The sequence below is a fragment of the Dermacentor albipictus genome, chromosome 9 (genome assembly GCF_038994185.2).
Source record: "Dermacentor albipictus isolate Rhodes 1998 colony chromosome 9, USDA_Dalb.pri_finalv2, whole genome shotgun sequence".
Taxonomy (NCBI): Eukaryota; Metazoa; Arthropoda; class Arachnida; order Ixodida; family Ixodidae; genus Dermacentor; species Dermacentor albipictus.
In genome coordinates this window covers 118,447,192-118,460,693 of record NC_091829.1, presented here as the reverse complement: position 1 = coordinate 118,460,693, position 13,502 = coordinate 118,447,192, and the positions used below count along the sequence as shown (strand labels likewise).

General features: G+C 45.9%; 1 protein-coding gene across 2 annotated transcripts in view; it reads right to left on the bottom strand.

Moving 5' to 3' along the window:
* Positions 1 to 11,478, bottom strand: part of LOC135911256 (lysosomal proton-coupled steroid conjugate and bile acid symporter SLC46A3-like) — a 99,440-nt gene extending 87,962 nt beyond the window's left edge. Inside the window, exon 1 of one of the 2 annotated variants that reach the window (XM_065443452.2) lies at positions 9,988 to 11,478. In XM_065443452.2, coding sequence (XP_065299524.1) covers positions 9,988 to 10,945 — 958 coding nt within the window. In that variant the 5' untranslated portion in view covers positions 10,946 to 11,478. The remainder of the gene's footprint in view (positions 1 to 9,987) is intronic. The other variant, XM_065443451.2, reaches the window with a different exon arrangement.
* Positions 11,479 to 13,502: the final 2,024 nt, after the last annotated feature.

The following is a 13,502-nucleotide window of genomic DNA, read 5'->3' as shown; positions in this document are numbered from 1 at the left end:
AAAGCAACAACGATCCCTTACATTATCAGCGTTTCCGACAACCTAAAAATTGCCCAACACGCAAATGTATGAGTGGCTTCTTGGCACAAGACAAGCTTGGAAAAAATGTGCAAACTTGCTGATACGATGCACCGATGCTATATACAGTGAACGGGAAGGCGTCGCCATAACTTAAGGTAAGCGCGTCGACAGTAGAAAGCTTTAGATTAGAGCACCAAGCGGCTTGCGTACGGAAGAACTAGGTGCCACGGTACTGCACATGCGCAGACCCCTACGTCTCAGTCTGCGCAAAAACCCGAAACAAAGGCAAGAGTTTGACGAAATCGTTCTGCGGAAACCCGCAAGGTCGAGAGAGGTAATTAATAATGGGAAAGTGAGACATCCACCCGTTCGTAGCACTTGCTGCAAAGGAAACCCGTACGGTTTCCTCGATGAAAAGCCTCGCAGTTGAAGCAAAATTTTGAAAATCTTCCCTTTTTTCGAGTTGTTGACAAATTCGACTTCGCCCTGCCCTCTGCTAGAAGCCTGGTTAGCTCAGATGGTAGAGCGGCTGCCCCGGAAAGGCGGTGGTCCCGGGCTCGAGTCCCGGACCACGACGTTTTTCTTAAAACGTAGTAGACGTAAATACTCAAGTTAATGGATGGATAGCCGCCGCCGCAGCACAACTGGTAGGGCAAAACAGGCGTAATGCGGAAGTTGTTGGTTGGGTCCCCACCGGCGACAAGTTATGTTTTCGTCCACTTTCATGTCCATTTGCGCCTTTATTATTTTCTACATTTCAATTTCAGCCACAGCTAATTTCCTTTATGCTATCTGTGGCTTCATTGCCGGTTGGCTCTGTGTGTGTGTGTGCGTGTGCGTGTGTGTGCGCGCGTGTGTGCGTTGATGACCTAATGACGCAAAGCGGTGACCTAATGAAGAGTTGACAGTGGCAACGACTGTATGCTTGTTTTCGTCGTCGCTTTAAATAAAAGATGGCGTATCGAGTGCTCCACTTTACGTGCAGGTCACGTGACGTGTCGAGTTTTGAAGGCGCGGCACTGTGAAACGTCACAGGGACTCGTAGCGTGGAACATTCGCTGGCAAAGCGTGGCTGCGTGATGTTCTAGAAAGGGATGCTCGCGGTCGCGGAAAAAAAAAATCCGCTCACGTGTACGCGCGACAACAACGCATGTTTTTCAATAGGCAAATGTGTACTGCTATTTATACTGGCCATTAAAATGCGAGCCTCAATTCCAGCACTATTTTAATGCCTGGATACATCGTTGTCAACGCTTCGCCTTTCGAAGGCGACACTGCGAACTTTTTTTTTTCTTCTTGATATTCGCTCTCATTAAATCGCAAAGCTAAAGGAGCCTCGTGGTCTGCGTTAGTGAAATACTGCGCAACATTTAACTCTTTCCCTACCATGAGGAAAATAGGTGTTTTTTGTAGGTTACGCCACATTTCTTTTCTGAAGGAAATACTGCACAAAACATTCTATGTAATTCATAGAATGAACGTATTTTTCAAGCATAAGAGAATTATTAACGAGATGTATGTCAGAAAAAAGACAAATTACCAGAATCAAGACTGCGGGATAAAATTGAACAAAGTTTGTAAATACACGTTTGTATCTGCTAAGAAAAATATGTGACGGAAATTATGACATGTGCAAAATGTATTACCGTCTAACAGGCACTATGTCCGAAAAAAATCGCAAATTTTTCATTGAACAGTGATTCCACTAAAAACATTTAACGGCAAGCACTACAGTGGGGCGTGCGGGGCGGCGGCCACGGATGTTCCTGCCTGGTTTGCATCGTCGTCGCTCTCAGAGTCCGACGAACAGGCAGCATCCTGAGGCTCGCTGCTGCCGGATTCATCAATAAAATCAGCCGCAGACCCACGGGAATCGCGACACCTGCGATCTTTCAAAGCGCACGCGCCGGTCCCGGAGGCGGCCATCTTGGCTTTCTACTTCGACGATCGCGGAACTTCGGAGCGCGTTCAAAAATCCCCGCCTGGTCGGAAAAAGGCGAACTGCTTAGAAGACGAGACTGTAGCTGCCCTCCTTCATGTTCGATGGCGCAGTGTGTCCGTGAGCGGCGCTTCAAACTATCGGTAGCGGGCTAACTATGCGCAATGAAAGAGTTAAACGGGACACGACTACACGTGGCGAAATGCGCTGCCTGTCTGCGAGGTAACGCTGATCACGACACCCAGCACTGTTTCTCGGCAAAGACGTGACAGCAGTTTAAAATTTTTTTTAATGATGTTCATCTATTAGAAGTTATACACCCAAGCGACCCGTAACACCGCTTCTCAACAGAGGCCTACCTTGCGGCAGTGGTATCCATAGCACACGCTTCCATGTCCTTGCGTTCGGAGACGCTGGAGATGCGGCAGTGCTGCTTGAAAATTATTATTAACTGAATGTTTTCAGTTTACACGTCATCCACACACATAGCACACCTCACTGTAGTCATTGTCATAGTTTTATTGTACACGTTACGCAAGTACATGTTTTACGCACTTATACAACGATCACTTTTAGGCCTCTACACAGCCATCTTACATTTGCTTTCCGCCGTTCATCGATCCGCCGTTCGCTCAACACCATCTCTCGGCGCGCTTTGGCCTTACCTGACCCTTGTACTACTGAACACTATACATCATCATCCTCATAATGATCATCCACACGAGCAACATGATCACGAAAGCGAAGAGAACTTAAGAGGCGATCGAACCAGCGGCGAACGTTTCACTACCGATCCGCTAAGTCGCATAAAACTGGGCGCCGCGGCGAATCGGGGGCTGCCGCGGGTACGCGACAATGTGCGCTTTTAAGAGGCCTCATTCAGGGGAAGCCCTTAATATACGTGCGTATCTCATGATACGTGAAAAGTTATGTTTTTCGAAATGTTTTTGTGTATATATATATATATATATATATATATATATATATATATATATATATATATATATATATATATATATATATATATATATATATATATATATATGTATATATATTTCATTTTTCGAATACTGCCCGGCACAAGCATGCAACAGAATAGAGTAAATCGTGTTGTCAACGCTTGAATTTATCTGCATATTGTCAAGTGGTGGTGACGCTGAATAACCCAGTAGCAATACTGTGAACAAGAAAACTAACTTTTATTGGGCGAACTTGTGCCCACAAAACAGGCTACACTTAAAGCACAACGATAGCGGCGAACACGCTCGGCGATCGTCGAAAATCTGATCAGCGGGTCAAGCGCGTCGGCTTTTATAGATCAGTCGTGGAATGTTCCAGATTAACCGATGGGACCCACGTGCCTTCCACAAAGTTCTACACTATTCGCGTCGCGCATACATGCAATCAGATTACACAAGTTGTGGTGAAAGACAGTGGAGGGAACCATCGATAACATTCCAGAAACTTCTTTTACATGCAGGCGCGTCCTGCGCTGCACGATAACATTTGTTAGGCGGCAAAACGTGGTCGCCCGATAAAGATAAGTACACGTGTCAATATTATTACCTAGCACCCAAAATATCAACGACAGTGTTGGAAGCAGTCAGTGCTCACTTGTGCTGCCGCCCGTGCATGCAGTCTATGTATAACTCGACACTATCGAATGGAATTGACTATCTAGAAATATATTTCTACACAGAATATAGGTAACGGTAATGTTTAGGACTAGCCGAAAGCACGCACTCACGCAGACAAAGCATAACCACCCCTAATTCGAACAACATTAACGTAATTCGAGCAAGCTCCAGTTCCCTTAATTACAGTGTCCCCTTCATCTCGCTTTGTGCGCTGATAATTTTTCTCACGCTTCATAACATGACGATTCGCTCGATATTGAGTTTATCGTCATCGAGCAAGTTAGGAGGCATCTGCGTTATTTTCTCGCACATTAATGAACTAATTCGAAACTGCGGCAGCGCCGACAAAGAACTGACAGCCTGTAGAAGCACGCCGGCCCTGAGCGCTCCTGCCTTTTGTTTTCTCCGGAACTTATCAATGCTGGGACACCGCTATCACGACAATGTCGACGCTCGCGCATACGTTTGAACGACGAGGCACATATCGGCCTCCTCGATTGTGCGACAAGGTCGGCGAAACGATAGGAAGCGACGTGTCGAAAAAGAAAAAAAAAATGGAAGCGCGCAGCCCCGGCAACAAAAGAACGGAAACACTGCAGCGCCGACCGACGTGTGATGACGTCAGCACCGAAGTGGCCGCCGCAGCATTTGCCTGTGCTCTGTTGTTGCTGCCCCACTTATTCATCCTAGTGCATCTGGTCAGAATAGAACGAAAGCTGACGAACATTGCTTGAAAAGTTCTTCAAATATGCGCATATCATATTGACCGCAAATAAAAACGGGGACAGCTGAAGAGAACACAAAAACAACACGGACGGTGACTTTCAACTGGTTTATTCAAGGTAACCCATGGGGATATGTAGGCAAATAGAACATGCGTAGAACGCAGCAAACAAGAACACTCATCAGCCTAGCGGGGCAACCAATAAAATAATCTAACTTCGATTGAAACAACCTAATGAAAATGTCACTAACACAGTCTTGGCCTTTCTTTTTTGTCTCATAAGCCTCCATCAGTTCGCATGCAGTCTAGTCCTGGCTTCTCCCCAGAATCTTTATCTCCTTAAAATGTGGTGCACAGGGCAGTCTTTATTTGCAGTCAATATGATATGCAGCAAACACCAACAAGGCCAAGCTGAAGTTCTTCGGAAAATATGCGCATTAAGCAACATGTCTTTTCTTTCTTTCTCAAGGTGCTGTTAAATACGCTGTGAGACAGTAAAAAATAAGGAGGAACGCCGACAAGAACAATAACAAAAAATAATAGTTAAATATGACGATATCTTGCTTGTGGTGAACGTTGTTTATTTTTACGATTGACTATGATAAATCCCAACTACACAAGCTTCTGTCAAAACATGCAGCAAGACGTTTTCGAATAAGGGTTTTCTATGCAGGAATCGGTCGTACATACTGCCTGACCATGCGATATACCGCAAGAGCAGCACAGTCAAGGAGCGGCTTAGCACAGGTGGCATACAAATTTAACGACGCCGGGTGCGAGATATTTGTTATTGACCTGACGTGCGTTTGTAATGAGGTCCGTTTGTAAAATAATAATCACGGAAGACTGCCTGCTGTTCTTTCAAAAATATACGATTTGAGACAGAATGACAACTTTTGCTAAGCTAGATTCACAGCAGTATACAGATGACGTTATAAATTGCGCGATAGTTGGGAATACCCTGAAAAACTACATTTCACAAATTAATCTTCGATTAGTAACTGCAGGGGTATGCCGTAGTGCACAAACTGAAGTCAGCCCGTGCAAGAAGCACAGGTATTTGATATATCTCTGTGCCTAGCACCAATTTTGACAAACTGCGGCGTAGAAATATGTCGTATGATAATAGCTATTTCACTGAACGTGTACTGCTCCGCCAAAAAGTGCAGTGAAAAAAAAAATGGTGTCTGGAAAAAAAAGTATTTTTCCACGTATAAAGCATACACACCCGATATTGTTACTCAAAATTATTTCAAAAGTTACACTTGCGCGTGACACCAGCGGCTGAATGGATGTTTCACATCTGCCGCCATGGCCGCAAGTGGCATTGGAAGGCAGGTTGCAAGTATGCGCGCATAAAATGTCAGCGATTGGCTATTGTTTGGTATGTTTATCATTACAATACAGTGTATGAACATATATTACGCGACAGTGGTGTTCTGAAAAAATTGTAGTACGGAATTTATGTGAACCATGTTATCTGTTATGCATTTGGGTGCCATGCAGGTACAGGAGCCCACGTCATGAGCTTCGGCGCCTTCGACACTTGTACCTTTCTTGAAATGTATAATCCATAACCAAACAATCAATCAAATTAAAGTGGACGGCACAGCTGTTGACATATACAGCATTACACGCTGCATGCGAAGGTCGTCGGTTCAGCTGCCGCTGCAGGGAGAACCACGGCTTCTTCCACTTTCGTGCGCTTTTCATCGCAACGATTGCTCTACCCGCGTGACTGTGCCGATAAAACTGCGATTTGGGACAGTTGGTAACTTATCCTTTCGGCATACAAGAGCGCACGAAAACCTGGACAGACGGTGTTGTTCTTCTTCCGATCCGTCCCGATTTTTGTGCGCTGTTGTAGGCCGAAATGATGAACTTGTCCTTTTCGGAAATTTAACCCTCCGGTACATTTATTTCTACATTCCAGTAAAAAATACCAAACGTTAATTTTCTCTGTGGCTTTCTTTCGCTTCACAGTGCAGCCATACGGGGAGAAAAAAGCCTTACTCGCAATATCTATTAATCACGCATAAAAACTCGTATCCTTTAATACGTCACATGGCGAGTATCTCATGCTATAGGCTCCGTATTCCATATATGAATACACGTTTTTCCCGCATAAAAGTTCGTACGTTTCAATATTTAATACGGGGCAAGACCCATATGATTAAAATAACATATGGCGATTCCATACATTATAATGGAATTGTTGGATAAGAAGCAAATGACTTTTTTTAGATAATGTGTTGCATGATATCGAGCCGAATTCTCGTTTCTACTTTTCCTTCACGCAGTACACAGAGCACCGGAGAACGCTTTACCGAGCATCGTGTATGATGCAAGTGCCATCTCTGGGTGGATTTCTCGGCTACAGTGTGACCGTGACCATGACCGCAGTCCGTACAGCGACTCCGAAATTGCGGTCAATACATTAGCGAGTACATTGCACTTGATCTGGGCAAAGAACTTCCAGAGTAACCACAGCAATTGAGTGAGCAACCAACATTCACATTCGCTGCTTGAAGAAGCTCGACTACGCGGCGCATTCAAGACGCCGCAGTGAGCGTGACTTCCTCTGTCAGGGTGTGGAATGGAGGGCGAGTTTAGCCGCGTGCTCTTTTCACGCGAAGAGGCTGGTCTTGGTGAATAGTTCTTGTCGCGTTACCATTATCACATACTGATTAGTACCTCAGCGTTGCAGCTGGCTCTTGGCAGCGTCATGCGGGCTTTTCTTGGACCCACTGCGTTTTCTTTTTCCATCTGCGATTAATTCACCCGACGTTTTTTGTCAATACAGTGCCCATCACTCTTTATTTGTAAGCCTATCCACGTGGCTTCCCTCTAAAATAGGTAACGAATTTAAGCTAAATTCTTAGAGGCTAGAAATTTATTTAAACGTTAGCGCTAACTACAACAGTAGTCGAATAAATTATTGAATGCCATATATCTGTGACCTTATGAAACGTAAGAAAAAGGGTTAAATGTACAATCACTACGCAATATATTGCTCTTATTATTACAAGCATACTTATGCTGCCTGGCGCAAGTGAACCTCCCGAAGCGTATGAACTAATCTGCTGCTTCTAGACGATTATGGATTCATAGTGACGATAACACCGCGAAAAACGAGAAGAAAGCGTTAACACTAAATTCATATTCCATGATAAGGTATTCACGCACAGCGGTCCGGATTTGCGCCATTTCCGAAAATACTTGGTTGCGGTCTACAAGAAAAAGTTTCGCCAATGGCTTTATTCAAGCTGCGGCTCACTGAAACTTTCTATTCTCTCGCTTCGACTCGTGATTTGGCAGTGCTAGAGGTTTGCTTTAATAATTAGGCCTCCTTTTGGCAATTATGGCATCTGTCCCATAATGTTCTCGCTTTCTTCTCTCAGCTGCGCGATCACTACGTGTAAGGTTGCAAGTGGATCGAACGTACGTGTCCACACTCTTTACGGCTGCAGAAATTTCGCTGCTAAACGAGAAAGTGTGGGCCGCGTTAAATGCACCTTCGACTGAGACTGCTAACCGCATACCATAAACTACACGTAGACCACGTGGCCTATCAACGGGTTACGAGGGTGAGAGGCGACTTCACCTGTGTTACTGCGGCCGCGCCCGCGCACAGTGTGCTTTTCCAGAGCGAGCGTCGTCTGCTGCGCCATTGTTTGCAGGAGTAGACTGCAGGCACAAATAAAGTTTGCTCCAGTCCAATCCAATCCAGTAGACACGCACCCCGCCTCTGGCACCCGTGAAGAAGCCCCACGTCAAACTTCGCGAGCCGTATTCCCCCTTTTTCGTCTTAACTGATCGGCGAAAGCAGCGGTCCAGTATTTGCAGGATAGAAATGAGAAGCTCGTGGCTCATGCCAACTTATCCGGGCACGTGTTTCGTTTCACACCGGCTTTTTGTAAACAGAACCACGGCTCTAAATTTGCAGTCGCCTATTCGCTGACACGATTGGTAAAAAAGAAAGATAAAAATACATTCCAATAAACTCTGGGGTTTCATGTGCTAAAAACCCCGATGTGAGTATCGGGCACGCTGCAGTGGCGGTCTCCAGGCTGATTCTGACCGACTGGGATTGCAAGGAGGAAGCTTTAGCACGGGCCTAACTCCGATGCCGCCTGTTCAAATACATGTAAAATGCAGAAACAATTTTATGAGATAACCACTTGAACGATTTTGATTCCCTTAGTTGCGTTTGAAAGAAAAAGTTAAATTCTAGAGACTGTTGCAACCGGTATTTTGATTTAGGACTTGAATTCTTTAAAGTTTTTGAAAAATTGGTAAGTTAGAAAAAAAATTAGAAAAAAAATTAGAAAAAAATTAAAAGTTTACAAATCCATAGCTCTGCACCAAGAACTATCGCACTACTGTAAATTGCATCCGTTAGAGCATCCTAAGCGAACAAATTTGATGTACAATTTACATCTTATGTGAATTTGCAAGGTTTACAAGGATTTTTCAAAAGTACTACTCACACATTAGTAGTCTACGTGAACGTAATGTAAATACATAAATGTTCTCCGCTTTACATATACTATTAGGTGCTATTTACAAAATTGTGATATCGCTTTATACAAAGCTGTTAACTTCATAGTTTCGTTATCGGAAAATTTGCGACTTTCAGAAATTGTTGGCCTAGATCGAAATTTCACTACCAACAGACACTAGACTAAGTTTTTCTTGTGAAGGCAAAAAACCTCATCAAATCCGGTGCAATGGTCACAGAGAAAAACGATTATAAGAAGCTTTATCTCCGAGGCTCGTCGCTACTATATAAATACATGGGAGATGAGAAATTGTTTTTATCGGCGACCACTTCACCAAATCTGATGGCGTTTATTGCGTTTAAAAGAAAAACTTAAAATCTAGAGAGACTTAGTAGCCAAATATGACTTTATGCCAATTATTTAATAAAAATTGATGAAAATCGAAAATTCTCTGAAAACGAAACTATCGTGTTTCCAGCTTTAACTCTGCAATGAAACGTGATATCGTAATTCTCTAAACTGCATCTCATAGTACATCTAAAGCGGAAAAGGTTGATGTAATAAACATTGGTCTCAAGCATACCATTAGTATGCAATTAGGACTTTTGCAAAACCTTCGTAAACAGTGCAAAAAACTCACGAAAAATATAAATTGGTGCATCAAATATGTCCGCTTCCAAGGCTCTAACGGATGTAATATACATAACTGCGTTATCTGTCCTCTGTGCTGACCTGAGAATTTGTAAACTTCTTGCTTCTGTATTTTTCGAAGTTAACGATTTTCAAAAATTTCTTGTAAACAATTCACTCCCTAAATCAGAATTTCCCTTGCAACAGTAACTAGAATTAAATGTTTCTTCTCAAATGCAATAAACTTCATTAAAACCGGCCCAGTGGTTGTCTCAGAAAAGCGTTTCTGCGTATTGCATGTATTTGAACGTGCACCCAATGAACGGTACACGAGCGCGTTTGCGCATCGCCCACATCGAAATTCGGCATCGGACCCGTGACCTGGAGCTTTACCAGCACAATACCACAGCTGCCAATTGCCACTGCGGCTGGTCACGATCGGCAGCAGCCTATTCGTAAGAACCATATTATAGTGTGCAGAGTGCTACGTGAAGGTTCTACGGGACAGAGATAGAGAGAGGGGGTGGTACTGACTTTCAGCGTTGAAGAGTATGACGCCGAGGGAGAGGGCGAGCAGCACGAGCCGGTGTCTGAGTCCGTGCGGTCTCCAGCCGAAGGCCGCGTCGAAGCCCTCTTTGAAGTTGTGCATCCGCAAGTCCTTGAGCATGTCGCGCAGGCGCGACGTCGACGACGAGGTGCCGGCGTTGAACACCAGCACCACAAGTATGCTGCACAGCACTATGCCGAGGGAGACGCAGTACACGGGCAGGTACCCGCCCGCGCTGAACAGTTCGCCCGAGATGAGCTGTCCCAGCTGGACGCCGACCAGCAGGGCGCTCATGACGACGAGGAACTTGACGGCACGCATGTCCTCGCGCGAGGAGCGCGACGCGTTGCTCTCGACGATGGCCGTCATGCAGACCAGGCCGCCGGTCATGCCGCACACCAGCCCGAGGACGACGTTCACGTACATGGGCGCCGAGAAGACCAGCACGGTGGCTATGGTGCCGGCGTCCAGCGCGAACGCGCCGCACAGGTTCAGCAGCAAGGGGATGCGGTTGCCGTGCTTGTCGCACCACGAGCTGAGGAACACGGACACCACCGCGGCGGGCACGAACTCGGCGAGCACCAGCAGCAGGTTGTGCACGTTCGCGTTGCGGGTGACCGCGTCGCGCACGGTGGCGTTCTGCTGGCTCAGCGTGGCGCACACGTCGTCGGGGTAGGCCGACAGGCACGCCTTGGCCATGAAGAGCTGCTGGGTGACCACGAAGCGCATGGCGAACGTGACGGTGTAGAGAAAGAGCACGGACTCGAGGCCCAGGCCCCGGAAGAAGGGCACCCATCGCTCGCGCCAGGTCAGGTGGCGGTTCTCGGCATCGCACGGAGGCGCCAGCACCACCGAGGCCGAAGAGCAGCAGGCGACGCTTTCCTCCAGGACGGGACCCAGCCGCACGGGATCCTTGCGAGGGGAAGGAGTGTCCATCGTCGTCATCTAGCCCGCTCGCAGGAGAACGACACCGTCATCACAGACCGATGCACGCGCGAGACGCGGGCCCGCGCGCGAGGGTGCCTGGCTGCTGCAGCGCTCGCCCCGACTACGCTGACTACGCGCGCGCGACGCCCTAGCGGAAACCGCGTCGCCTCACCCGCGAACAGCTGGCGATGACGACAGACGCGCCGCGATCAGCCGCGCCGCCAGTCTCGCACGCTCACGTGCTACGAGCACGCATCGCTCGCCGAGCGGGAGCCGGCTTCTATCGTCCGCCTGCTGGTAGCGATAAAGCCGAGGGGAGCAGCACTGTTCTCCGGTCGCTTATCCGATCCTATCTGCCTGCGCCATGGCGGATGAATCGCAAGCTGAGGCGATAGGACGTTCGCAGCGCTTATGAGCCGGCCGTCGAGGCGATGGCGCAGCGAGAGGCGACGCCTGCTCAGCTGGCGACTTCCCGTTTCGAGCGTTGCGCGACCCTTTAGAACGGACCGGTCCGGAGAGAAGGTTTTCCCGCGCTCTTTCTGCGATCACTTTCCTCCGTGCCGTGACTCTGTGCGCTGGTTGCTCGCGAGTGGAAACTACGGATGAGCAGGAGAGGGGGCGTGGAGATAACGCGAGAACAGAAAATGCGGAACTGGCAAACCCGTCGAGCACTGGCACTCCGCGAACGGTCTCGTTTTTTTTTTTTCCGCAATCGCAGCTCGAGAAAACGCATCACCCAGTTCGTAGCACTTAAACGCATTCACTCAATGCGGTTAAGCGTTACGTCTGGCGTGCCAAAGGGTTCGGTCCTGCCTCCTCTGCTCCTTATTGCCTTTATCAATGACATCGTTCAACTTACTGCGACCATCGTCTTAAAATAAGTATGATGCTGATCACTGTTTTTTCTGCTTAAACAATATACACAAAACCAATCACAGAAAAATCATTTCTCGGTCTCGTGTATCAAGCAAGCAATGGCAAATGTAAGCTTTAAAAAAGTGTTTCAGTGATTTTTTACAAATAACAACGACTACCGTATACGTACTTACTTTAATGAATCGTCCCAACTGGCGTCTGTTGACGAGTGAATTCAGAAACCTTGGGGTCACGTTCACAGCCGATCTAAAATGGCACAGCAAGATTGATCAAATTAACAAAAAGGCGCTGCAAAAATTAGGCTATCGAAAAACGAACCTGCGGAGTGCCAAAAAACTCTGTAACCGCTTATAAATCCCGAATAACATGCACCGATTATCACCTCACTCGCTTGATCACCGCTCGATTCTAATGTTAAAATTTTGCGTCAGACAATTCAAAATAAATCTATCAGATTTATTGGCAAACAGTATGATCGTTATTTTTCCCCATCATTGGAAGTTAGTTCGTTATTTCTTGTATCGCTTGCCCATAGACGCACCTCTCAACGTATAGCTACATTGCACAGAATTGTTCATGGAATAACGCTCTCCAAAGCACATATCACTTTCATTGACCCCTATTCCCTGCCAAATAGGTGTAGCAATTCCTTAACTATTATTCTTCACTGGGCTATAAATTCTCCTTTCCTCCACCACACCAGTCAGATTCGAAACCGAATTACCCGTGTGCTCCCTTACTTCAGTCAGCTCTCCGACCTGTGACATTGATTCTTGTTTTTTGTGATGACATTTTTTTGATACTGTATTGCTTGTGATCAAGTTAATTCATGAAGCCGATTCCCTGATCCTGTGTTATCTTGCAGTGTAAAATGCAGTATTAGTAAATAAATAAATAAATGAAATTAAGAGCCGCCTTGGTGTAAAAAAAATGTATTTATGGTCTCTAGAAAATGGTCTCAAGATCAACGCTGAAAAAACAAAGGCAGTTTTATTTCAACCGAAGAATAAGAATATCTGTCTTTATAGGGACGTGGTGTTAGGGTCTTCTAAAATTGAACTCGTCCCTTCTGTGAAAACACTCGGGGTCTTTTTTGATGAAAATATGAGCTGGAGCGATCATATTGATTTTCTTGCAGTCAAACTCTCCCAAATTACTGGACGCATTTTCGCTATTCGCTACATGCCTCGGAAGATTAAAATGTTAATTTATAATGCTTTATTTGCGAGCCACCTTCATTATTGCTGCCTTATCTGGGGCACCACATCTGTTACAAATATTAACCGTTTGCTTGTAATACAAAAGAAAATTGTTCGCGTAATTAGTAATATGCCCTTTGACTCCCCATCTGAGCCCCTATTTAAAAAACTTCGGGTACTTAAAGCCAGTGATATGTTTAACTACCGCCTTGCTCTTGGATACATAAAAGAAACCAAACAGAACTTAAGCCTTCTTTCATCTCTGGCTAGATTAAAACACAACATCCCATGTTATAACGCCAGGTCCCCGGAATACTGGCATGTGCCGCATGTGCGTTCAACCTATGGTAACCAAATGACTTGTTACACTCTCCCCACTCTGCTGAATAATCTCAGATCTGCGTCCATCGATGTACGAAATTTTTCTGGCAGAGACCTGTATAATTTCTATTGCCCCAAGAATTAATTGGGTTTAACCGTGTACCTAATGTTTTTTCTTA